We start from the raw sequence: 27,909 nt of genomic DNA on the forward strand, positions 1-27,909 counted from the left end.
CTGAATTCACCCTCCCTCTTCCTTGACTTTCAGGTATCAAGGATACCTTGAATGTTTGAATTGGGTTACCACTTACAAAGCCAAGGTTAGGTACTACTTCGATTCTTTTGACTTAGTTTCTTAGAAGTTGGTTTACAACTAGTGGCAAAAAGTTATAATTAGCCTCTATGTCATTGACTTTCAACATCTAAACTAATTGCAACCCATAAATAAGTGTTTCGTACTTTGACTCATTATTTGTGATTTTGATGTTGAATCAAAGATCTAACTTCTTAGTGTTGTTAAGATCACCCATGCTCCATCACATTAGTTGTGGCTACCACATCTATTTACAACCTCCAAATTGATTGATTTGTATTTTCTTCTACATTTAGGATGGTGCATTCAACCATAAAATCAACAAGAACTTGTGCCTCTATTGTAGGGTGAAATTGATACTAAATATCAAACTGACTCACCTATAGTCCACTTCATCAATCTTCCCAAGGTCTCTCATTACTATCATGAACCTAGAAATTCATTCATAACTTCCAAAATTCAATAATCAGAGTTTACACCTTCTCGATTCTAATATACTTTAGCTTGGGGCCCTTCAGGAGATGGCTACCATACTAAACCAAGTGGTAACGACGATCTGCTTTCCTGACCAACGCAAACTAATAGTCTACATAGAAGCAGATAAGTGAAGAAGCAAGGTTTCTCAGTCTAGAGAGAACTAGAAGTGTACCAAGGAACTTCTTAAAATATTCCAAGGTTGTTTGGCATTGTTCATTCCATTAAAAATCTAATACATTCCCAAGTATAGAGATAAAAAGTTGACATCACATGCAGCTAGAATTATATCTCCTCCATAAACCATATTGTTTGGTTAGCTTTTGAACTTCACGCATATTTTGAGGCGCTTTATGTCAAACATGGATAATATCTTTCCACATTTGCCTCAATTCCCTTTTGGCTCAACATAAACCCAAAGAGATGATGTTGCAAAGGTGTCGAATTTTGTTCCATTTAGTATTTCTTCTTAACCCCAAAAGTCTTGGCTAGGCCATTTATATGCTCCTCTAGGCTAGAACTTTTCATGATGAGGTTGTCCACATATGCCTCCACTTTCCTACCTTTGATCCTTGAAAATGTTATTCACCAACCTTAAAAAGGCTTCTACAACATTCTTTTGGCTAAAAGTCATGACCTAATAACAAAATGCTCCCTTATTGTTTAAGAATGAGATTTCTCCTTGTCGTTTAGAGCCATTCAGATATGGTTATAACTAAAGATTGCATCTATGAAGCTCACCAAGCCATGTCAAAGGGTTGTATTAATTAATTAATCTATTTTTTGGTAGTAGGAAGTAGTCCTTCAAGCATGCTTCATTTGGGTCAATGAAATCATTACACATGCATGTTTTCCCAACACTTTCTTAACCAACAAAACATTAAAGAGCCAATTAGGCTAGCCTATCTCTAATAAAACCAACAATTAGGAGATTTTGAACCTCTTCCTTAATCTTTACACTTCTTTCCTAGATAAATGTCTTATTTTCTAGTGTATCTATTTGTGAGTCGGGTCAATCGTCAACCAGTGAGAGATGATCCCTAGATCAATTCCTGACATATTTTCCATGGTCCAAACAATCAAGTAAAGAAACATGCATTACATCTCAGGAAATTCATAAGTCATGCCTTTGTATGCAAGCTAGTGTTCCAATCCAAACATTTATCTACTTGGATAAATTCATAAAAGGGGACTTCCTCCAAAGTATCCACAAGTTGTATCTCATCTTTCTAAGATGGAAGCTCTAATCCTTCAATACTCCTCTCAAGTTGCATATGCCTTTAAAAAGATAAAGTAGCACCTTTGTGCCACTACTTGATCTCCATGGAGCTCTCCTACCCCATTTGGGCTTGGAAACTCATTATTAAGCAGTAGGTTGAGGTCATTCCCTCCACCTAGTTTAAGCAAGGTTTCCTTAGAATTATGATAGAATTTTGCCCACCAAGAATTCCACCATTATTAAAGCCTTGTGGGGTCCAATCTTAAGGGTAACTAGCAAGGAAATTGTCCTATACAATTAAATCATTTTTTTGAAAAGCTTACTAATGGCCTTCTCACTAGTTTTAAGCAATCTATTGCAATCTTCATAAAGAAACATTTCCTAATATAGTGCATTCGCCAAGTTGTCATTATCAACCAACACACCTTTTTATGTCATAGTTTTCTATGGCTAGGGTGACCACTAAGGCATCATCATAAACTTGTTGTAAACCTTCAAAATCTTGGGTAGAGATTGATATAATGGTAGAGACTAGTTCAAATCTACTTGCAACTTCTAATGGCATCCTCGTAAACCAACACATTCTAATTTAATGTTGGGTATCCTTTCTTTATTGCCTATTTTTCTCTCAATTTATAGCCTAAACGAGGCATGCTAGCAAACATTCTTAAAGCAAAGGACTTAAGAGCACTTTTTTAATTGTTTGCAATCCTTAGTGTCATGTTCATAATCTTGAAAGAATTGGCAATATCTTTCTTAGTACTGCCTCTACATTCCCACCTCATTACGTTTGCCCAACCCAAATGAGGATCTTCTCGAATTTGCATTAGGATTTAACCATGAGAGGTATTAAGGGGGATCAATTGCTCAAACCTTATCTCTAGAACTCATTCCCTCTGAGTAATTTTTTGTCATTTGTTTACTTCTCCTTTTTGAATTTGACTTTACATGCATTATCTTTATACTTTTCTTTTCCCTTATTTTCCCTTTCACGCTCAATTTCTCACTAGGCTTGTTAGCTCCTTCCTATTGTGATAGCTTTTTGGTTTTTTAAAAAACTCTAGTAAAGTATCTTATGGTTTCTTTGCAAATGCTAAATTGAATTTAGAGGGGGTTAGATTCTACAATAGGGCAACTATTGAAACCTTCTCAAAATTAGAGATCTCTCGCACTTCAAAATTGATTTGCTTAAGGCACTCTCGAGATTCTCCAGGCTTCAAAAAAATTTCCATAAGGCTTAAAGGTGTCTTCCTCATGCAACGACTAGTTATGAAGTATCCATAAATTGGGTGCTAAATCCTTTAAAGGACAACATTGATCCAAGCTTCAGGCTCAAGTACCACATCCAACTATCTGTAAGACTTGATTGTGCTTACTGCCCTATGTAGCACCATTAGGGCCTACAAAGTTTCCAGGTGATCCACAAGATCTGTGATGGCATTATAGGACTCTATAACTTGCATTTGAACCCTACTGGTAGTGCTTCAACCATTATTTCCTTTCTACTATGCCTTTTCAGCTACATTCTCTATTCTATGCTTTTCTTACGAACACAAAGGCTCGTTTTCTAGGCTTTACCCTCCTCAGTATTTCAAGAGGTTTTGACTCCACTAGTTTGGTAGTCTTTTCCTCCTCCTAAGGTTGTGGATTCATAGCCTCTAGGCTATTTTTCTCTTAAACTGACGTGTTGAGGGCTAGCAATACTTTTCATATTCCCTGCTAGCAACTTCATCTAGTCTTATGTGGTTTCAAATTGTTGTTGTGTGAGGACAACATGTCTTATAGGTACCTGAGATGTATCTTCCTCTTATTAGGAGGGTTCTTCAACTAACAATCCTCATTTAAGTTGGATGAAGAGTTTTATTATCATGCTTAGGTTACATTTCTCATCTATAGTAAAACCTTATGACTATTTTGGTGCATAAACATTGGCTGAAGGTTCTTATAAAATTACAAGACTCATACTCTTTAGCTAACAATTCTTATTCAATATGGACGAAGTATTGTTATTGTATTTCAACTATAGACTCTCATATAAAATAAAACCTTGTAATTGGCTTGGCTTGTAGTTCTAATAGAAATAATGGGGGGAAAACAAAACAAAACAAATAAAAAACAAAAGGATAAGTTCCTAATTTCCTATTACCTACTGGTGTTTAGATTTTGGTTAACAAAATGATATAACCTTGTTACCACTTTTTGGATATCGATTCTTATTTGAGATAGTTGGAGTCTTGTTTCGCTATCCACTATGTTATAAGGTGGAACCTTGTGACAGTTAGATAGGTAGAGTCTTGTTTGGCTAGCTAATCTGCTATAAGGAGAAGCCTTGTGATATTTTTGGTGTTCAAATCTCAACAAGTGGTTCTTGTAAGGCAAAAACAAAAGGAAAGTATTTTGTTACTACCTATTATTAAAACCCTAACTAGTGGAAGATAGGATCTTGTTACCACTCTTTAGCTAATAATCCTTAGGTTGGGTGCAAACTTGTGATTGCATTCTAAATAGTCATTCATATATAGGGTGCAACCTTGTGATTGCTTTGGTGTATGGACCTCAAGCAATTCTTGTAAGAATTAGTAAATAAAAAAAAAAATACAAATATGTTACTATTTGGAAGTATGGACCTTATCTTGTGGTATGATACGATGTCATTGCCGCTCTTTGAATAATTATTAGTAGTATTTTTATATTTGTTTTGGAATAAGCCATTTTTTATCATTTTTTAACCCTAAATTTTATTAAATATATTTTATAAATTGCTATACTTTCACTTGATATATTTTATTCTTATATATATGTATATATATATATATATATATATATATATATATTATTTAACAAATTTAAATTTCAATAGGGTAAAGTGCAATTATCAAAAGAATGAAAGGGATGTCGCCACACTAATAGCTTCTTTTCCACATGGTTCATCACTTGGTTCCCTAGGCGCTAACTAGGGTTTGATTCCTTTTGGGTGCCTTTCCTCCCAATTTTGAGAAGGGGTAGGGGCAGAAGGGGTGGTTAGGTTTGAAAGGGGTTGTCCTTATCTTCAAAAGAAGAAAGAAAGAAAAAAAAAATTCTCTTTTTCACTTGGCTTTATATTAAATGGATCACACCACTGTTTGAGTATAGGTAAGTGAAATGTAAGAGATAAAGATATAATCATATAATACAGGACCGTCAGTAGGAAAGTGGGAGTTATATGTGTGGTAACAACAACGCTCTTGTGAATAAAGTGGCAGATTGACAGATGCTTTGGCTCAACAAGGTGTCATGAGGAGGAATATTTTGTTTACAAATAATAGTTAACTTCCTAAAATTATCAAAAGTTTGTATAGATTGGATAAGATGAGTATGACTTATATGAGATATGCTTAGTTGATTTTCTTTTGGTATTGGTATAGGTTTATTTTCTTCTTTTATTTGATTTAATACATGAGGTGTTTTATTGGTTATTATGTAAGCCTCAAGTGTCCTTTTGTTTTCACGGTATTCTTCCGCCATAAGTGAGAGTTATTAATAAACTTGGGACGTGGCCGCTATGTAGGTGGTTTCTGGCTCTTTCTAAAAAAAAACTACAACGCTCTTGGGTTTCAGATGTAAATTTAAGACTTTAAATTTGAATTTGTGTGCATTTAAATCAAACATAATATGAAATTGAGTAAAAGACACTAATTTCTCCAGAAATTTGGCAAAAAGACATAGATCTCCCCTAAGGTTTCAAAAATTCAAGAAACCTTTGAGAAACCTCCTTTAAAATTTGCGAAAAGGATACAAACTTACCCTTATATTTGACAAAAAGGCAAGATTTTTTTTTAAGGTACAGGTGTCCTAAAAATCAAATGTCATGTGAGGTTTGTGAAATTTTTGAAATCTTAAGGAAGGAAGCATGTGGAATTCTTGAAACCTTAAGGGACGTTAGTCTCTTTCACCCAATTTTATATTATGTTTGATTTAAATGTACAAAAATTAAAATTAAAATTTTAGAATCCAAACTCCTATTAGCAAATAAGTTCTATCAATCATTCAACTTTAACAATACCGAACTTTAATTTCTAACATCTTATGTCATGGATTTTAGACAATAATGTAATTAATGTAACTATTATCTTTTGTTATTAACAAAGTCCGACAACTATCTTCTATTACTAACAAATCGCTATCTCAATCAGTTACCGAGCTATTGCATCCCGCTGACATTCATTTACCACTTCGTATCCCACTCACATTCACTTAATAGTTCATTAGTCTTTGGCCAACCCTCTTAACCGTACGAATGTTAAGGATTGATTAAGTAAAATTAGGAATCCACAATTCTTTCAATGAGTTTTCTTACTTTTATAAGTGCTCACTAAAGATGTTAGGAGAACATCCACCAATTACAAGAGAACGTTCCTGGACATTTAGATAACATTTAAACAATGTGCAAAACTATGTCAATAATATATTAGAAATTGAAGTTAAGCATCCAATTTAAACCACAAGTAAAGTTCAATGACATACTAAACTTACCCCACATTTACCCCACACCTATGCAAGAAATTCAAGTTATCGTTTTCATCAGTCATCTAAAATTACATTTTATTAGCTTTGATATTGCTTACCATGCGTTTGGGAGCATACACTTCAAAAGTTACATTTAGATTTGTATGAATTTGGTAAAATTTCAATACAAGTTTATATTATGATTTGCTCAAATTCAAACATTAACCAAATCTAAACCCCAAAAATCTATGCTTCCAATTAATATACATAGTTATGTACTAATTTGACCCAAATATTTAAGCCATATTCTTAAAACTCATCTTTGCTAACTCATTTTTCATCCATTTTTTTTTATGTCAACATTCACAGGAAAATATATGTATGATGTAGTCCCCAAAAAAATTTTTAGGTGTTTGATTTTGTGCTAATTTAGAAAAAATTTAATATAATTTTAGTAAAAGATAGCGGTCTCTCCTAAGGTTTCAAAAATTCCACTTAGCTCTCTTGAGGTGTGCCAAAAAAACATTAACCTTCCCTTCCATTTTGCCCCCCCAAAAAAAAAAGAAAAAGAACAAGTTTACGGAATATAAGTGTCCCCTGTCAAGGGAGGTATATAAGACTTTTAAAACCTCTTGGGAGTTTCATGGGATTTTTGAAATCTCACGCAATGTCTTTTAGCCAAATGTCGAGGGAGGTTAGTGTCTTGTACCCCAAAGATAACCTTAAAAGATGACCCTACACCAACCCAACACTACAAATAATTTGTTAAAAGTTAGTATCTATATATTAATTATAAATTATCAATACAATACACATTTTTCTGTTATATTTACAATCTATTTTATGTTCAATTTATCTTTTACAAGACTTTAAAAAGTAAAAATGAACAAAAAAACCAATTTCCATTTCTACATAGATCTCTATTTTCATATTCTCCACGGATCAACTCCTACAATAAGATTTTAATTAAAGCTATTTTCAGGTATGGCACAGTGCAAAATTACCACTGTAATTTCTTATATTAGATTTGGGTCACGCAAGAACCCAGCAAAATTAAATACTAAAGACCAAAAAGAATAAATGTAACGCTCTCAGCTCACAAGGCACCTGGGCCATCAGGATCCAGGGAGGACGGGCAGTCATACCTCCATGAAGGAAGACACCGTTTCCATGACTTGAACCACCTCCAGTGGGATAAAGTTATCTAATGAAAAACCATTCTACAGCCAGGGAGGTATTTCTCAAAATGTCTCTTGCTCCCTCTGCAGGTGCAGTAAATATTAAATTTACCCTACATAAAGCTCAAGTCAGTTTAACTATTCAAAATTCATGGCACAACCTAGAAAGGAGATTCCCAACAACCTAGTAGCCCTTGTTTCCACGAATCCTAGCTCTCATGTCAACCTGCAAAAGAAAAATACAAATGTAGAAAGAAAAAGAATATTTGACACGTCAAAAGAATTCCCGACAAGCTAATAGTTGCTTCAAATAAAAGAATTTAACAGCTCCTAACTTTTTTCAGCTTGTTATTTGAAGTTCTTAAACACTATAATTTTTCAGATCATACAAGTCAGTCCAAAAATTACAAAGTTCCTTCCAAAATGAAAGTCATCTCACAGCTTGTCCAAATTAGCACAATATGCAATGTGTTAGGGGTTGACAGTGTGATCTCGATTAAATGGGGAGGAGAGATGTCTTCACTTGCCCTCATAAGAGATTTTTGTACTGGATGTCGAATTACTTGGATGTTGGCTTGTGTGGTTGTTTTGTTGATTGAATATAACAACTAGACCCACATGTCATTGAGTATGAAGGTCACTTGTCTTCATGAATTTATTATTGTTGGAATTGATATTTCGTGACTATGAATGGCTTTCGAAAACCTCTCGAGTGTTCATGCTAGGCAGATTGAACGTGTAGTTATTGGCGGACTCTGTCGAGGGAGAGCCTCAACGAGTGCCGTGCGTCCCGTTAATTGAGTTTAAATTGGCGGTCCATGACAATTGGTATCAGAGCACGGTGTGCATGAGCCCGGTGGGCGTGAACACTATGAGTTGGAAAATTAGAATTTAAAATTTTGTAAAATAGAACAATGTGGAGGCATGTAAGGCAAGGGATGACTCAAGAGAAAGGCGTGCCAATAGAATATAAGGCCAACAAAGAGAAAATTGATTTTGAAAATAGAATTATGGAACTTGAGTAAGTCACTCCATGTATGAAAACCCCTGGTATGGAGTAGTTAAAAGCCTCAAGAATATGTTGAAATACATTGAGGGCATGATGCCATCTCCCAGCTCCAGAAGGAGAAAGACAAACAGAGCTTGCGGTATTCAAAAGGAGAATTGAGCAGTCGGAAACTCATCGAGGTCATGATTCCATACATAATCCCAAGGGTTAGTGCCAATAGAGCTTGAGGCCTCCCTACGGGAAGTAGACCAATAGAGCTTGAGGTCTACCAGAGAATATTGAGTTATTGGAAGCCTTGAGTAGGCTGAAACACATTGAGGGCGTGATGCCATTCATTGTCCTAAAGGGTACGACCAATAGAACTTGAGGCCTCCCTGCAGGAAACAGACCAACAGAGCTTGAGGTCTGTTAGAGAATATTGAGCTATTGGAAGCCTTGAATAGGCTGAATGACATCAAGGTCAGATGCAATCCAAAATCCCACAGGTTTGTGCCAATAGAGCTTGAGGCCACCCTACGGAAGTTAATTGAGATCGTTGCTTATATTTTTGCGTACAGAGGATGGGAAAAGAATCCATGACAATTCGATGGATAAGTGAGCAGAGGACTTCCAGTAAAACTACAGAGAGAAGGTAATGGTTCACACCAAGCACCCAAGAAAGTAGGCAGGGTGCCACACAAAGTGCAAAAGGGAAGGCAATGTGAACGCTGCACGCTCTGTAAGTCAACATGATAGAGAAAGGGTAATGCATGCAACAATTAACCACACAGTGCAGAAAAACTTATTTCATCTATCCAATCTCTCATGCTTCCCTCATACTCTGATTTGGAAATGAAGACATCTTCTGTTTCTGGAATGTAATGGAGGTTATATTTTAATATTGCAGCCTGTATTGTGACTTACTGGGGATGTGGGCATGCAAACATCAAAGTATGAAGAAGCATGAGAGACAAGATAGAAGAAATGGGATTCTTGATACTGCACTGTTACTCATTGGCATCCATGTGGATGTGTGGGTGTGGGTGTGGGTGTGAGGGTGTGTGAACATACAAATTTACAATACAAGGATAAGATGTGAAAATATGCTACTATGGTTTTGGAGTCCCAATCAAAGTTATTATAATCAAGATTCTACACAGGATCACTAGGAGTGTAGGATAAGATCAAGAGGATCATAAGATTCTAATGACCATATAAATATATATTAAAAACGCATTTGTATGATATTTTTTTTGTAAATTTCCTAAAAATTGGCCAGTAAGATTTCAAGACCAAAAACCACAACCCTTGGTTGAGCCCTTATTTACTTCATGAATCATGAGCATCACTGAATCATCATCAGCAAGCCCGTCATTAAAATCATCACCCATGTCATCGTTATTATCATCAAATGCATTAGCATAGTATCTATCTCCATTCTTAACCTGAACATTAATGTTGGAAGTTTGAGCATTAATTATTTTAGCAAAACCAACAGTTTTGTTTTGTGAGTTGGTCCAAAAGTTTTGAGGCATTACGTGCACATACTAGGAATTGGTTAAGGGGTTATGCGTCACCAGACAAAGTCGCAAGGGGCACAAAGTATTTTACCCTCAATATTTAATTAGACAGCGTTCATTCTGTACTTACGTGTAAGCCAGTTTCCAAACCTCAAGTATTCAAAAGTTGAGGAGAGCCTTTGAACAATAAAGATTTGAACTGAAAAGAGTAAATAAAAGGAATTATTGAATGCATTTTGAAGAAAGAAGTATATTCCCTAGATCCACTCTGGTATGCTCCAACGAAATGAAGATAGACCTAACAAGAATGGGATCAGAATTCTGTCAGAGGAGGTGGACAACTACTCATTTGAACCAGTCACCTTGTTTCCACAATGCATCCTATCCTTGATAATAGGTAAATTTGTATTATAGCCCAATCCTTCATCTTATTTTTTTCTGATGCTGCATCAATTTGGAAACAAAGCTATTCAGCAATCTTTATTTCACATGGCCAATTAAAGTGGCAAAGAATCTTGAGCAAAGCTTACCGATCAGCAAAGAAATGATTTGCTAGAAGATAGTGCTCAAGAGCCCTCTCCAATCAAGTTGCTAGATTAGAAATGTGGCTTAAAACAGCTTAACTAATCAGGCTGCAGAAGGAAGCAATGAAATGCAACTCATCAAGAATTTCCACATGAAAATCGGGAAATTCAAAGCAATGCTGGCATACCTACAAGGCTTGACCCTAGACCCCCAACTGATCGAGCCTGAATAAATTATGCGGAAAATTTAAAACCAATGCTGGCATATACCTACAAGGCTTGACCCCAGACCAGCCACAGTAAACCAGCCAATAGAGCCTGAATTATGCATTATGCATGTCAACAAGTTATGGAGCCACATACAAATTATGGAATTCCAAACGATGATAGTATTAAGGTGGTCATAACTAATGATCCGCACTTCTCAGAAAAGCTTGATCATCGCTCTTAACTGATTTTGATAACAGCCATGGAAAATGACTGACTACTGTAGGATATCAAAAGATCAAAAGGTACTCTTTCAGAAGAAAAAACTAAAGGGATAAGCACATATATGGTGCAGCATTGAAGGTCACATGATCGCACTTGATCAGCCCGTTATCATTCATGTGGAGGAAATAAAGTTCAACTTAAAAGAAAGGTACCTTCCTCTTGATCATGAGGATTCAGTATATAAAGAAATTATATTATTGAAGCAGGTAGCAATTATGGTTGGGGCGCATGCAGAGAAGTTCAACAATCTGATGCCAAATTGATCAAAGTGATAATGAACTTCAGCCCATTACAAAACAAGGCTGCATGCTCAAAATGCATGGAATATTACAACAGCATGCTTCTTTATTACTGAAGAAATGATGTAGGCAATAGAAGGATCAAGAGTGAAGTATAGCAAGAGCTAGAAAATGTCTTCATTCTGCTACTATTCAGTAGCAGAGCACTAATTTTCTATTTTTGAATTATTTTGTGGATTTATTTTTTAGACATTTTTAAGAGTTCCAGTTTTCCTATCAGTCAGTCATTCGGGTAAGTAGTTCACTACTAGGTGGAGCATTATGGTTTACATGATCAGGCGAGAGGCCTGTTGCGATTTGTGCTGATAGCTTTCTGGTTACAAATGACTGGATGACTCTTTTCAAAACTTGTGCTAGGAAATTTTGCCTAGGGTGGTGTCAAATCATTGCAACATTATTCTTGATTCTAGCACAATTAAGCAGGAGCCTATTCCGTTTAGGTTTGAGGATAAATTTTATGGTAGAATTAAAAAATCATCAATAGGAGCAAGAAAGAAGTACAAAATTAAAGAACTAGACATCCTCCTATGGAAGTCTAAAAGAAATTACTAAAGTGCAGCTCTCCAATCACTTAGAAGATCAGACCAACTCCCCAAAAACACCCTGGAAGCATGTTCCTAAAGAGAAAGTAGGAAAATAACCCTATCCCATAACAAATGGGAAGATGTTGTTTTAGCATTTAATAGCCCTGCATTTCTATCAACCTGTAGTAAAAAAAAATGGCATATATTGCCCAATTCCACAAAATCTTCCCCCTTCTACATCTCCCAAAACCCCAATGCACCAAGCCACCAACATGTAAGTCATCAGCATCTTGTGATGTTACCCATACTTTACGGAAAACAAAAAAGAGAGTAACCAAAGTTGCCAGGGCACAAAAAAATGTAGAAAGAGATGTGCATTAGTCTCATTAGAGTCTCAACATATTCTGCAAATATATCAATTCTCAACTACTAGCCTTAAAAGGTCTCCTTACCTGTAATAAGTCATTAGTATTAATCCTTTTAAGAGTCAAGGTCCAAGTGAATGCTGAATTTTAAAAGGAACATTTGCCTTCTTAATAACATTGTTCAAATGAAAAGAACAAAATGTTGAAGGTTTCAGTAAGTGAAAAAACAAATATTTAGAAGAAAATGAAACCCCAACCAAATCCATAAAGCAAGCACCTCTCCAAATAATAAAAGGATGTGATTGGAGCATTATGAACAGAAGACAAACTAAAAAAGCGAGGCACCAATGCCTCCAAGAAAACCTCCCCCAGCCATAAATCTTCCCAACTGAATCCTTTTACCTCCACCAACCTTGAACCCTGTAAGAGGAAAGAACAAATAAGCAACCTGAGAAACAAACTTCCACGGACTCACATGAGAAATATCACCACTGCCCTCTTGCATCCCACCATTCCAACAAACTTTAGACTCCTGCCATAGGGAATCAACCTCTCGGAGGAACTTCCAGAACCATTTCCCTACTAGAGACATGTTTTTAGACACCAAATTAACAAAGTACCAAAACCTCGCTAATTTAGGTCTCCTAACCACATCCCAGCTAACAAGATGAACACGTTTACTAACACCCACACTGAACCATAAAAAATCTCTTGTGATCCTCTCCAAAGCCACAGGAACACTATCAGAAATTCTAAAAAGGGATATTGAAAATAGAAGCATTAATAAGAGTGACACAATTGGGTATTTGAGGATATAGAAATCAGAAAGAATGATATTTTTAAGGAGATTAGAGATCTTAATTGATTAGAAGAGGTGGCTATTTTGAATGAGGAGCATAAGGTTAGGCAGGTGGAGTTGTTGAATGAACTTGATGAGATTCTTTTGAAGGTGGAAATTAGTTGGAGGCAAAAATTCTATGTTGTAGTAGATGAAAGAAGGAGATAGTAATTCTAGATTATTCTATAAAGTTGCTGTTACAGGTTAGATATGTCTTTTAGTATTATTATTATAGAGTGTGTTAGTATGTTAATTAGTGAGAGTTAGAAAGGGTATTATTGTCATTAGAATGTATTTAATTTGTATTATGAATAGAGATAGAGATCTATCTTCAAGTGAGATCATTCATTTTAATCAAATCTTAACATGGTATCAGAGCATGATCCAACCTAAACACCATTCCAGCAAACACCATTCCCATGACTGTTGTTCCCAGATCCACCTCCATACCATATTATTTCACAAAACCAACCATACACCCATAAACAACCCCCTTCCCCCCTGGGGACGACCCACCTCACAAAAACCCCATCGCCAAAGGACACTCCACACGCCCTCACACACTGGCCAAATGCCAGCAGAGCCGACCCCAAGCACCAGCGCATGAGTGAAGTTCTGGCCACTTTTTTTTTTCCTTTTTTTCCCTCAACCTTTTTCGACAATGGTATTCTATTAATTTCTTCACAGGATTTGTGAAGGCTTCTTTGTGAGTTTTTCAGAGCCATGGCAGTGTTTGTATGTTCAGTTGTGAAGCTGTGGCAGTGCTATACCCGTCGGTGAGTTGTTCACCTCGTCTGTGGTTTTGTCGGTGCTTCACATAGTTTGTGATTCTCTTGATTAGTGATTGTTCTTCTTTGTTTTTGGTGTGGTTGCAGATTTGTGAGTCATGGGGCAGTGATATATCCGTTGGTGAGTTGTTCACCTCGTCCATCATTGTGTCGATGCTTCACATAGTTTGTGATTGTCCCAATTAGTTTTGATTTTTCTTCTTGTTTTTGGTGTGGTTGCTGATTTGTGAGTGTTGGGATGGAATCTATGAATCCCAAAAATTTGTTTCGTACATCGCTGCCACAAATAACTACTCAAAAGTTGGATGGAAAGAACTATGTTCAATGGTCTAAAGCGGTTCGGATTTATTTAGCAGGCTTAGGGAAATCTGACCACTTGCTCCAATCTGAGCATGGTTTTGGTCGTTTCAGGATCATTCTGTTTTTTATCATCATACTTCATCGAGTAGGATCCTTCTTGTTGTTTATGTGGATGATACTGTTATTACAGGTGATGATGATAAAGGTATTCAGAGACTCAAAACTTTTTCTACATACTAAGTTTCAGACCAAAGATTTGGGACCATTGAAATACTTCTTGGATATAAAAGTATCTAGATCCCGTATCAGAACTGTTGTGTCACAGAGGAAGTATGTTCTTGATTTGTTGGGTGAAACTAGCTGTTGGGATCTATTAAAGCTAGATATACAGTGTTGGCTCGCAACCTAATAGCTTAAACTTTTAGGTAAAGTGGAAATCTAACATGGTATCAGAGCTGGTTACCAGGATGTCCTGGGTTCTAGTCTTGTTGCCCGTATTTATTGTGTGCGTTTAAAAAATATTATTGTGTTCCCTATCATGGGTGTTATTTATTGTGTGTTTATCTCTCCACGTGTAGCCGGACTGCACATGCGAGGGAGTGTTAAAGCTTGATTTACATTGTTGGCCTACAAACTAATAGCTTAAGCTTTTAGGTAAAGTGGTAATCTAACAGGATCTTAACAGGTTGATACACACATGGATCCTAATAGCAAGTTAATGTCAGATATGGATGATTTGCCATCTAATCGTAGACAATACTAGAGACTTGTTGGAAAGTTGAATTATCTCACAGTTACTCAACTAGATATATCTTTTGCAACAAGTGTTGTGAGTCAATTTCTAGGTTCTCCCGAGACAACTCATTGGGACGTTGTAATTCACATCTTGATATATCTCTAAGGTGGACTTGGGAAAGGTCTTTTATATTGTGATCAGGGTCACACTTACATCCATGGATATACAAATGCAGATTGGGCTGGATCACCTTCCGATCGGAGATCCACCACCAAGTACTATATCTTGGTTGGTGGTAATTTGGTTTCTTATAAGAGTAAGAAAAAAACTGTGGTGGCAAGGTCAAGTGTTGAATCAAAATATAGAGTTATGGTTCATACTGCTTGTGAACTTATTTGGTTGAAGAACATGTTGGAACAATTGGGTTTTTCGCATTCTTCGCCTATAAAGTTGATGTGTGGTAATCAAGATGCTTTTCATATTGCCTCCAACCCGGTCTTTCATGAGCAGACGAAGCACATTGAAGTTATTTCCACTTTGTTTAGGAGAAACTTGTGCAGAAGCTCATTACAACCGCTTATGAGAAGTTGGACATGCAGCTTGCTGATTTGTTTACCAAAGCGTTGGGGGGTGATTGTGTTAAATTCATTTGTAACAAGCTAGGATCAAATGACATTTATACTCCAGCTTGAGGGGGAGTGTTAGAGGTTATATATGTCTTTTAGTATTATTATTATTGAGTGTGTTAGTCTGTTAATTAGTGAGAGTTAGTAAGGGCATTATTGTCATTAGAATGTATTTAATTTGTATTATAAATAAAGGAAGAGACCTATCTTCAAGTGAGGTCATTCATTTTAATCAAATCTTAATAGTTGCTAATGGTAGAAATGCAAATGCTTCATCAAAGATTTTGAAAATGAGGGAGAGGTAGGAAACAAGATTTGATTACTACGGAGATGATAATTGTAGAGCTATTGTTGAAAGCTTTGATAGGTCTTTTATTTCTCTAGGGAAGGCAGAATGATTAGAGAGACCATTTGAGGAGAAGGCGGTTTAAGAGAGGGGTCTCTGAGATGGATAAGGAGAAGGCCCCGCAACTACATGGGTTCATTTTTGGGTTTTTCTTTTGTTCCAAATTTGTCAAGCCATTATTAAGGACAATCTTTTGAGGTTTTAAGCGAGTTTTTGTTCATGGGGCCGTGGGAAGGAGAGTTTTCAACCTTATTACCTTGGTGCCCAAGACGGACAATCTATAAGATGAGGGATTTTAGGCCCCTAGTCTTGTTTATGTAAGGTGTTGATGAATAGATTAAATGTAATTTTGGATGAAATAATTGCAATTTACCAGAATGCCTTCATAGGTGATCTTGGATTACAAGCTCGTAAGGTTGTTTCATGTGATTCAATCATAATCAAGTTTTAAAAAAAAAAAATTCCACAATGCATGCTGAGTTGCTGACCATGCTGGAGATCCAGCAAGGTATGCAAGAGTGACGCCATGATCACTCGCACAATGTCTTCCTTTGGATTCATGGGGAGTCTTGCATTAATATCAACAAAAAAACAATTTTTATTCAATGATAGAGGCAAAATTTTCATTATAACAGAGATAAATGACAAATGGGATTTCTGCATCATGCCATCAACTGAGGAAAGGCGATGATTAGCGGAAGAATTACACTCGCTTTTCACAAAAACAGTGACCTTGCAGGTACAAATTTTCCAGGCATCTAACCACTTTTGTATGATGAGGTTGAGGGAGAATGGCTACAGGAATTTCCTCTCTATGGAGAAGATCCCAAATTAGGGTGCAATTCAAATTATTGCATCCTGAATGGCAAGGAGGCAGGGGGATGGAAAAAGATTTTGTGGGGATGAGAGGCAGAGAAGAGGGCCATTACCCTATCTCAGATGCAGATACGGATGCATCAATGCTGCAATGTCAGGATTGCAGTGCCCTGAACAAGCATTTTGGGGCCAGGAGGGTGGGACAGTCTTCCACTGATCACCGCCAGGCTGTATTTTCGAGAGTTGATGATCTTCTGCATCAGCTATGGTGGAAAATTCTGGTGAGAAGAGCCATGGAAGGAAAGGAATCATATTGGGGAATCTTGTTCAAGGCAGAATCAAGGGATTCCACTAGAGCTGCCATAGTTTCTGAGGGAGACATTTTAAATGGTACGGTTAATTAAGAGCGAGGGAGAGTAAGTATCAGAAGAATGCAGCTCATTTTTTTTTTTTGGCCCAGTTAGGGGAAGACTTGGGGTTTTAGGCCAACAGCAAGCGCGGGGCTACTTATAGTCAATTTTTAAATAATGGGCTCTCTGAAAAGCCCAGAATAAGACTCATTTCGAAATGGGCAGGATTCAAAGGGCAGCTCAAGAGGTTAAGGTACACACTGAATGAGCTCTTTTCTGGCGAGAGCACTTCAGTTAGGCTTGAAAAGGCGAGGGGCCTCAGACACAATCACTGCATAGCAAGGAGTACAGGATGATAAAGAACAGGTAGTAATGGCAAACCTAGGAGTAGGAGAAGGAGATTTCGGAGACTTGACAAGCTTTGAAGAACAAGGGATTTCACCACTGCCAGGGCAGCATGAGAAGGGCCATCAGGTTTGGGTTTCTCTAAGAAAACCCTACAGAGATCATCAGAAGCCTATGACCATAAGAAGATGAAGATGGTTGTTAAGGGATTGGATAACAAGAATAAAGGGAAAAAGTGATGGTTTCGAACAATATTGAGAAGCAATAATCTGTACGATTCAATATCCTCTGAGCTTCTAATTGGACATTTGTGGAAGGCGGGAGGTAGAGCAGGTCAAACAGATACTCTCACTTGATTGTGGGAGTTCTGATGTATTGGATTGGCATGGTGTGGCTTCTGCAGTTCTTAGTTCAATGCTCCAAAATCAAACATCAGATTAGTCATAAACAGAGAGACATGGGCACAGGTGAAACTCAGATTTTAAAAGGAATTAGCCAACTGGCATCGGAGTCCAATCATTGGTTCCCAAAGTCTTTGGAAAATTCCACAGCACCTACTGCCCCTCAAACCTGACCAGGGACCTTGGAAATCACCAACCAAAGACTTCCAATGATATTCTTCTATTCTACTGTTATCTCATACAATTTGAGCCATCAACATGCCATAGGGAGTTAGAAGCAAAAGGGAATTTTAAAACAATTGACCTTTAGGGAGATGAGGGACAACCAGGCTGCCCAAGAACTTTTCAATGAACTGGATCTTAATTTGGAGATTCCTAATGGAGAAAAGGCTAGGCTTCAACTGGAGGGTCTCAGGGAAAGGAAAACTGCTAATAAGGCTTGCTTCTTCAGATATCTATGACGAAGGGAGTAGATCATTGGGTACTAATGATGGGATAAAATAAGGCTTATGTCTTGGAATGAGAGGGCGTTGGGGAGTGGGAATAAGAGAAGAATGCTTAAGGAGATGGTTAATTAATTTAGTCAGGATATCTTATCTTTGCATGAGCCTAAAGTAGGAGAGACCGATGCCTTGTTATTCAGGAGCATTTGGGATTCGAGATTTAAAGAGCGAATGTCTTTCCCTTCTGCCGGGGTGCACAGAGGTCAGCTAGTAGCTTGGGATACCAGCGTTGCTATGTAGAGAGATTTCATTTTAGGGTCTTTTTAATGTCAATCTTGTAAGAGGTTAGGGATTTCAGGAGTGGTGGTTTACTTCAGTCTATGGTACCATACAGTTCTCTTTGCACAATGCTTTCTGCATCGAGCATGCTAGTCTCCATGGTATTTGTGGTAGGAGATGACTTCAACATCATTAGGAGCTCTAGAGATAGGTTAGGTGGGTCGAAGGTACCAATGCCAAGAGGAAGTTTGACTTTTTCATCTGGGACTGGTCTTCGGGATCTTCCACTGAGCAATAGCAATTTCACTTGGGTGGTATCAAGAACTAGACAGGATGCTTCTCAGATTGATAGATTTCTATATACAGGAAGATTTTTTTTTACCCGAATGTTGTGCAAGAGGTTCTAGTTAGGCCTATCGTTGATCATTGTCCAGTGCTCTTAGATTCTAATCCTGTCAGTGGGGTTCTATTCTGTTTATATTTGAGAATATATGGCTGATACAACCTTCTTCCAAGAATAAACTCAAGGTTTGCTGGAGAGTGTGTCATGTTCCAGGAAGGGGGAGGGCTTTAAAGCGATGAAAAAGAAAAGACAGGGAGAATAAGGAATCCTCCCTTTACATCAATAGAAACTAGTTATCAAAAATGCAACCTAAACAGAGAACTAAACTCAATGTAAAAGGGCCAACCAATCCCGCTGCAAGTCTCACAGAGAAACATGACAAAAAAAACCATTTGCTAACACCCACAGCGACACAAGATATACCACTCTACTCCAAAGCAAATTGTTAGTGGTAGCCACACCTTTTCTAGAGTTCCTTTCCAACCAAACACACCAAATAATAGCCATAACTGCAACACCATAGAGCTTTCTTATCCTTTCCTTTGCCAAAAACCCTAAAAATTAAGGTATAAAAGGCCTTCAAAGTGTATGGGCAGACCCAATTTTCACCAAATATACCAAATAACTTATTCCAAATAGCCAACGTGAAAGGGCAATGAAGAAAGAGATGTGCACGAGTCTCTTCCCTCCTCATGCAAAGGACACAAATGTTGGGGGACAGGGCCTTATTAGGTCTTCCCTTTTGAAGCAAATCATTGGTATTAATTCTTTCAAGTATCGCAATCCAAATTTGTGAAAATAGGTTAAAACAATGGAATAAAGAGGCACTTGGGAATATCGAAGAACAAAGAAAATAAGATATTTTCTAAGATTGAAGGGATGGACAGGTTGGAGGAGTGTGAGCTGCTAGGTGAGGAGGATAGGGCTAGAAGGACTCATCTTTGCAATCAGTTGGAGGTGCTCTTGCTGAGAAAATAAATGAGTTTGTGAACTTGGCATCAAAAACAGATTGGAGATGAGATCATGTGCTTTTATAAGAGCTGGCATATGGAGGATTGTTGGCATAGATTGATGATTGAGGGATTTGATAGGTTCCCCATAAGATAAGGCAATCTGGCCAGAGCAACCTTTTGAAGTGGATGAAGTTAAGGTGGCAGGGTTTGAAATGGATAGGGAATTAGGGATAAAGCTCGAGTCCCGAAAGCTTCATCATGGCATTTTTTAAAGATGGCTAGGAGGTTTTGCAAGAAGATATATGAGATTTTTGGAGGAGTTTCATAGTAATGAGGGGGAGGAAATAGTGTGAATTCAACCTTCATAGCCCTTACTCCTAAGAAAGAGCAGTTTAGAAGGGTGAGGATTTTAGGCCTATTGCTTTGGTAACTAGTTTTTATAAGGTTTTAACAAAGGTCTAATCCAAAAGATTTAGAAAGGTTCTGAGGGCCACGGTCATGATGGCCCAGTCTGCTTTTACCAAAGAAAGGCAAATGCTAGATGCAATTTTGGTGGCTACCGAGATGGTTGAGGATGTGAGGAGGGGTAAGATCTTATCCCTTCCTCATAAAGATCTTATCCAAGAAGTTCCAACTCACTCCATCATAGGGTTTTTCAAAATCCAGTTTAAAGATGAGCCCCTTCTTCTTTCATCTTTGAACATCCTCAACAACTTCGTTTGTGATCAGAATGGCATCCACGATATTTCACCCTCATCCCCCCAACAAACGCTAGCCTTAGCATGCCATGGGGCAGAATTAACTTTCATGCTTCTTTCTGGGCGCATTCTTTTTGGATTTGTTTAGGGTTGGGCAGGGGCAATCCCAATTAGATCTTCAAGGAATTGGAGGGAAATGTTTAGGTAATTACTTAATTCATGGAGGATGTTTAATCCTCCATCTAGTGCACTGTTGTTTGGTCTTTAATGGATTTGCATTATCATAAAAAAGGATTTTGCATGTGGCTTTTGTAGCTAATGAAATTATGGAAGACGTTATGCATGGTAATAGGAAGGGGGTTGTCTTCAAGTTGGATATTGAACAGACTTGCAATAAGTGCTTTTGAAATTTTTAGATTGGTTGCTAGAGAGGAAAGATCTTGATTTCAAATGGAGAAATTGGATCCAGAGTTGCTTTCCTGGATCATTTTTTGCTGTAGTTAATAATCAGCCTAAATCGCAGTTCAATGCTTCAAAATTCATTAAGGTGATTCCATATATCCTTTTTCGTAAACTATTGAAGCAGATGGTCTTGGGCTTAGTTTGGGCCCCTTGACACTTAATAATGCAATTAGTACAACTAATATATTATAAATTAAATACCTCAATAATAACTACCTTGTGTATGAGGTGCAGTAACTGTAATATAACATTCATATTAAACATATTCAGTTAATAATTAATATATATGAAATTCATAAACTCAATCAAAAATTACACAACTAAAGATAATTTATACATAAATTGTTAAATAATATGTTGTTGCTATTATCTAAGTTTTATTTTTCATATAATTTCAAAATCCCTAGTAATAATATTTGGTTTCAACAACAAAATAGGATGAATTAAGAGGAAATTCACTTTGCATTTAAATCTCACATTTGAATTCCAAGGGAATTTCAATCTAGTTAAAGTTTTTTTAATAATAAAAGAAGAATTCATTAATAGAATAAGAATATACAGCAAGGAGAATAAGACATCTCTTTAACAAAGTCTGGAAAATCCAGATAAAAAACACAGAGGAACAACCTAAAGACTAAAGAACAAAAGAGAAAAAACCAGCACGAACTAAACTCCAACACATGACACCAATCACACTGAATATCAAAAAAGCACACCCTCTTAAAATTTCCCTGTCCCACACACCAAAGAGAAGCCAAATAATGTAATGTATCTTTTCCCAAACCAGCAACTGAGATGACTTCTTCCCTAGAAAAATGCATGCATTACGGTCCACCCACAACCCCACAAAGACTGCAAAAAAAGCACTTTTCCAAAACCCAGCCCTTTCCTTTTTCCTGCCAAATCCGGCAAAAGACAGCCAAAAAATCCTCCACTGTCTTAGACGCCGCCCAACATTCACCTAAAGTACCAAATAACTTATTCCAAACACTCCAAGCATAGTCACAACGAATGAACAAATAAGATGATGATTCTGAAAAATTAAAGAGGAGAACACATATGTCTGGAGATATAGCCTTCGAAGGCATCCTATCATGCAGCAAGTTATTGGCATTAATTCTATCAAGCGCAACCAACCACATAAAAGCTTTAATTTTAAAGGGGACTTTGCCCTTCCAAATGGACCTATAGAGAAGAAAAGATAAATTAGACCTATTCAAAAAATCACAAAAAATTTGCACTATTAAATCCCCAAAGGATCCAGAGACCTAGACTGCATATCCTTTCTAAAGAAAAACGAAAGTTATTCAACAAGACTAGCTAAGAGGATAGCTCTCCCATCTCCCTATCATTTAATGGTCTATGGGAGTAAAAATACCAAGAAGGTAAAGTGCCACCTAGATCAACAAGAAAATAAGAAATGTCTCATCCTGCCCTGAGCTTTGGTGAAAAAGGCGTGGAAAAGAGGTGGACAAAACTACATTCCCCAACCAAGGATCTTTCCAAAACCAGATATCCATTTTAGTTTAATTTTCAACAAGTTTCGCTAAAATTTCAAGATTTCAATAAATTTTGAATGATTCATTGAAATTTCAACACAAATTTTGTATGACAGACTTTGATTGCCATTTCGATTTCTACGGTGATGGAAAGCAGAAATTTTGACAATTTTGCGAAAATTTAAGACAGACCACGACAAGTTGTCATCTACTCGTGATTCTATTGGTTCTCGTTTTCCCTTACATTGTTTCTTTCCCTTCTTAAACCTCATCCAAAACAAGGGTTTTTGTTTGGATTGCTATCTTGGAAAGGATCAATACTAGTTTTTTTTTTTTTATAAGTAAAGGAAACTTTATTGAAGAGGCATCAAGGGGATGCCAGCCCACGTTACACTAAATCAAGCACCCTAACGGGTGTCACACAAATCAAAGATTACATTAAAGTCATTAATAACAGTCCTATTATGCCAGCTATTGGCCACAGTAAACCATTGTTCTTTGCTAATTTGATTGTTGAGGATGAATCTTTGAATACTCGCCTATTCTTCTCTTTCTAAACGCACCAAAAAATTGCAAAGGGAACGAGGGACATAACTTTTCTCTTCGCCTTTATGGCCCAAATCCCTTTCCAGGCCCAGAGTTCCCCTCCCACTAAGTTAGCGACAACACACCTTTGTTAGATCAAAGTCAGTGTCATATTCAAGAGATTCCTTGTCCAAGCATAGTGAAGGATGATGTGCTCAATCAATTTTGTGTCAACTATGCAAAGGGGATTGGCAATTGACAGACCCCTTCTCTGCAAATCATCCATGGTCAAAATCTTAACATGGGTTGCCTCCCAAGCAAGGAAGGCAACTTTTGTGGGGGCTGATGTCTTCCAAATTTGAGTCCAAAGGAAAATAAAGTTGTTTGACACCAAAGGGAAGAGCTTCCTGTAGAAGGATCCAACAATGAAAGCCACCTTCACATCCAAGGTACAAATAGAGAGATTGGTGCTACTATGGTGTTGGAACCAATAGAGAAAGCTGTAGAAATTTGTGAGTTGGTTGAGTTCCCAATCATCCATATTTCTAAGGAAGGTGACGTTCCAAAAGAGCCCTGATTTAAGGTTTGAAGATGTTGATTGACACGGGCATCTTGATCACATGCCAAGTTATAGATAGCTGGAAATAAGACTCTACAAGCTTCTTGATCGTGCCACAAGTCATGCCAAAAATAAATGTTGTCTCCCTCTCCCCACTTGAAACTTAATATCAAGCAAAATCATTCCATCCTTTCCTGATGAAATTCCACACCCCTACACCATCTGGTCCCCAATTAGGCTACGAGATCCAATCCTCTTGTTCAAGCCCATATTTCACAGCAAAGATTCCCCGCCAAAGGTGATCTTTCTCAATCATGAATCTCCACACCATTTCCCTAATAGGGCTATATTGAAAATGTGGAGGGACTTTGAACCCAAGCCTCCTAAATGAATGGGTTGTTTCACCATGCCCCATTTGACAAAGGTGAAATTTGAATTTTGCCCCAAAGCTCCCCCAAAGAAACCTCCTTCGAATTCCTTCAAGTCTAGAACCTAAAGTTGGAAGGGGAAGAAGAGTGATGTAGGACGGGTAAGGGTGGCCTAATCCTATGGTTTCAACCCTCACACAAGCACATACACTCAAGACACTTCGATTTAAGAACTCAATTAACTAAACATAACTAAAATAAATCAAGCTTCATTTCACATGTTATTGATTTTTTATACGGTGTATGATGCTGTTCAGAAATAAGTCCCAAGAGTTCTTTCACAAAGGAACCAAGTTAAATGCAGAAAGAGGCTATTTCAATATTTCAAGAATAAAAGTCCTATGATTAGCACAACAATATTCCCATAATTAACTTAAAGTTAGCAAGTATCAATATTGCAATCTATGGATTCAAATGCTATTCAAGTTTTGGAATTCAGAATTTCAGGAAAAGGGTTTATCAAATATGAAAGTGCAGAATTTGAAACTAAGGTTTAGTAATAGCCGGGGCTGTAAGATATAACAGGGGTTCAAACAGAAACTGAAATTACCACGAGAATCTATGGATGCTTGACGTTGTTCAACACAAGCCTTAGACCACGCCAGAATATTCCTTGGAACAACATTTAAAACACCAAGACAAACGCAGCAATGTAATGGAGGGGAAGTGGAACTGCTGTAAGTATGTAATGATCCAAATGAATGCTGAATTTACCAATCAAAATGATGGTTGACTTGACGATATTCTACACATAATAGAACTCTCCTAAAGTTCTTTGTGCAAACTTTGAAATGTAATATGTATGCTGCAATGGAATGGTGGATTGTTGGCCTTGGGTGTAACTTGGTGGTGGCCGTATGGGTGATGGAGGGAAGTCGTAAAGTGGGATAGGGATGGAGTCGCTAGATCGGATAGTGGTCTCTCACCACCTGATCTCCGAGGAGAATGGCGTAGCCTCACACTACGCAATCAAAATGATTGGACAAAACTAACAAGCTTTAGCAAAGGAATTTCCTTTCAATATCAATACTTTTTCTCTCTACATAGTTCTTACAAAGAATGGGTATATATATAGCTAGCATGGGGGGACAAAGCATTAATAAACTTAGCTAGTATGGGGGAGCAAAGACATTAAACAACTAACAATTCCCATACAAGCATGGGAGATACAAATAATAAAGACACCAACTTACTAGACACATTAATTACTCTTACATATTACTAACAAAATAAATGCTCCAACTTTCTAGACACAATAAATACGAAGCACAACTTACTAATAGTCCAACTCACTAGACATGCTCACACAATTTCCTAACATACACATGCAAGCAAGTTGTCTTGCATGTTTACAAATTAAAAACAAACAAAAGTCAAAGGGAGGCCCAATTCGTGTGGGCCCAATGGAGCCGTGTGGGGCCCACATGGGTCTTGAACTCGGACTTGCTTTGGCATCTCTACTTGGGTCTTTCTCACATTGAAAAGTCTTCAAAACAAGTCTTCAAATAATCTATTCAAAATCTACAAACAATTATGAATTGATGCGGACATCGGGAGGTCGTCCATGTGTCATCATGTTGGCAAAGGGAATGTGGACATCAGGGGGTCGTCCATGTGTCAGCATATCAGCAAAGGAAATGTGGACATCAGGAGGCCGTCCACATGTCACAACATCTGAAAAGGAGATAGGTAAGTATGCTGATCCACGTCAGAGAGACAAAAAGTAAACAAGGAGTTTTGTCAAGGTGCTCTTAATGAAAGTGAGTCCGCCACCTTTTGATAAGTAATTCCTCTTCCATCTAGCCAGCCTATTTTTTTTCAAAATTTTTCAATGATGGGATCCCATACTCCTTTGGCTTTGAATTTGATGCCGAAAGGTAACCCAATGTAGTTAGTAGGGAAAGTACCCATTTTGCAGCCTAGAAGACAAGCAAGAAGAGGCCCATCTACATTTTCTCCAATTGGAGTGATTTCACTTTTTCCAAGGTTAACTTTGAAACACGAAACTGCCTCAAACCCTGCCAAGATACATCTCAAATTCAGAATGTGGAAAGGGTCATCCTCACAAAAAATAATAGTGTCATCAGCAAACAGGAGATTTGTGACCTCCATAGACCTATATGTCTGCCAACTCTTAGACCTTTGAGCAGCCCTTCTCTTGCAGCTTTAATCAACATGAGGCTCAACACCTCCATCACCATGATGAACAAAAATGGGGATAAAGGGTCCTCTTGTCCTAGACCTCTGGAAAAACGGAAGAAATCAGCGGGCCGCCTGTTGATTAACACAAAGAAGCTTGGCGTGTTGACACAATGAGCAATCCAACTACACCAACACTCCCCAAAACCCATTTTCCTCAGAGTAAAGAGAAGGAAGTTCCAATTGACATTATTGAAAGCTTTCGCCATATCGAGTTTGCACACCACTTTGTTCTTCTTTTCCCTCTAGTAAGTATCCACTACCTTGTTAGCTATTAGGGCTGCATCCATGATTTGTCTTCCCTCCACATATTTGTTTTCTTTGTTTCCAAAGCACCAAAACAAACGCACATTGGCTTTTACATTTTACTTCATTTGGGGTATTTGGAACATTCTTTTTGGTGTGTTTGGAAAGAATTAGACATTCTTTTGTTCTTTTGAAGGGTTTTTTTCCTTCAAAGATTAAAGGAATTCAGAGGTCAAAAGGAAGTGTAAGTGCTTTAGGGAATGCTACTTTCACTATTGTGTAATGGGTTTGGTTGGAAAGTAACTCTCTTAAGGGAAGGATGATGACTTAGTATATGGTATGGAGTAGGGTTCATTTTTGGCTACTTTACGATGTTCTGCTATTGGTTTGCATTTTGGGATGTAGCTCGTTGATGTGCAGTGAGATTGGAGGGATTCATTACTTTGACTGCATTTTTTATTTATATGATTAATTTTTTTTCTGCTCTTTAGAAGGCTTGGTTGTTCACCAATTCATTGTAAATTTGTTGTTCTTCGCTTCTAACAATCTTCTTTTATTATCTAAAAAATACTCTTTTTAGTGATTCTTCGGAGATTGATCAATCTACAAAATAAAACCATTTCAAGCTGACTCGCATAAGCAACTTTCTTAAATTGACTGCAGGAATTAATGCTGTGTTTGGAAGCATGGAGTTGAAGAATTGAATTTAAAATTGGGTCATTGGGCCAAAAATGCAGCAAAGAACTATGCTGCATTTGGGAGCATGGATTTCGGGCCTTGAATCTGAATTTGGATGGATTTGAACAAATATTAATACAATTTTTATATTACATCTTATCTAAATCCAAGGTCTCTCCAAAAGTGTATTTTTGTTGAATTTCACCACAATTTCAAATCCAAGGCTCCAACTCCATGCTCCCAAACGCAGCATAACAAGGTTTTGAAAATTTTCAATTAAAGAGCAAAAAGTCGCCGTGAATAAAAAACTGGAATAAACAAAAAGATTAATTAATCGCGGCAGAGTAGAAGAAGATAAAGTAAAACATAACCTGGCCTCTCTTGCAATTGAAATATGTCTCCCTCAGTCCAACACACTCACTTGATATAGACGGACTCTTCTCTCCAGCACATTCCCTATATGATCGCTTCTCAACCTGCAGAAAAGGAATTAACGTTAATGGACTGGAGAACCAAACGTACAAGAGGTGGGGGAGGAGGAGATACCTGGACACAATCAGTCTCGCTGAGACACTTGACCAGCTCCATAGCAAGCCCCTTGCAAGACTTGGCCATAGGGCTCCTTCTTCCTCTCTGTCCTCTTTGAATTCCCTGTTTAAGAAACAAATCAATTCTCTAATCTATCAGACCAGAACATCTAAGTAGCCAAACCAAACCAAACTCAGTGGTTCTGATGAATATATGGTTGGGTTTTGGTTCCAGCCAGTAAGAACCGTACGGTTCCAATACGATTCTTGAATGGAATCGATCAAACCATAAAACCAAGCCGAACTGAATAGAACTTTAGTGGTGTCAAAAATGATAGAAAGAAATTTTTAAAAATTAAAAATTAAAAATTAAAAATT

At 37.4% G+C, this 27,909-nt stretch overlaps 1 protein-coding gene across 3 annotated transcripts; it reads right to left on the reverse strand.

Annotated features, from left to right (window-relative positions):
* Positions 1-7,256: 7,256 nt before the first annotated feature.
* LOC131157536 (uncharacterized) lies at positions 7,257-27,837 on the reverse strand. 3 transcript variants are annotated; one of them, XM_058111767.1, is made up of 4 exons: positions 27,551-27,837; positions 27,376-27,480; positions 7,619-7,660; positions 7,257-7,518 (listed from the first exon to the last, which is right to left on the reverse strand). In XM_058111767.1, exons 1-3 carry the CDS (start codon positions 27,617-27,619, stop codon positions 7,619-7,621), a joined length of 216 nt encoding a protein of 71 aa, XP_057967750.1. In that variant the 5' UTR covers positions 27,620-27,837; the 3' UTR covers positions 7,257-7,518. The 3 variants fall into 3 exon arrangements, with proteins under 3 accessions (XP_057967750.1, XP_057967749.1, XP_057967748.1); XM_058111766.1 differs by having other exon boundaries at positions 7,257-7,547; XM_058111765.1 differs by having other exon boundaries at positions 7,596-7,660.
* Positions 27,838-27,909: the final 72 nt, after the last annotated feature.

The sequence above is a fragment of the Malania oleifera genome, chromosome 6 (genome assembly GCF_029873635.1).
Source record: "Malania oleifera isolate guangnan ecotype guangnan chromosome 6, ASM2987363v1, whole genome shotgun sequence".
Classification (NCBI taxonomy): domain Eukaryota; kingdom Viridiplantae; phylum Streptophyta; class Magnoliopsida; order Santalales; family Ximeniaceae; genus Malania; species Malania oleifera.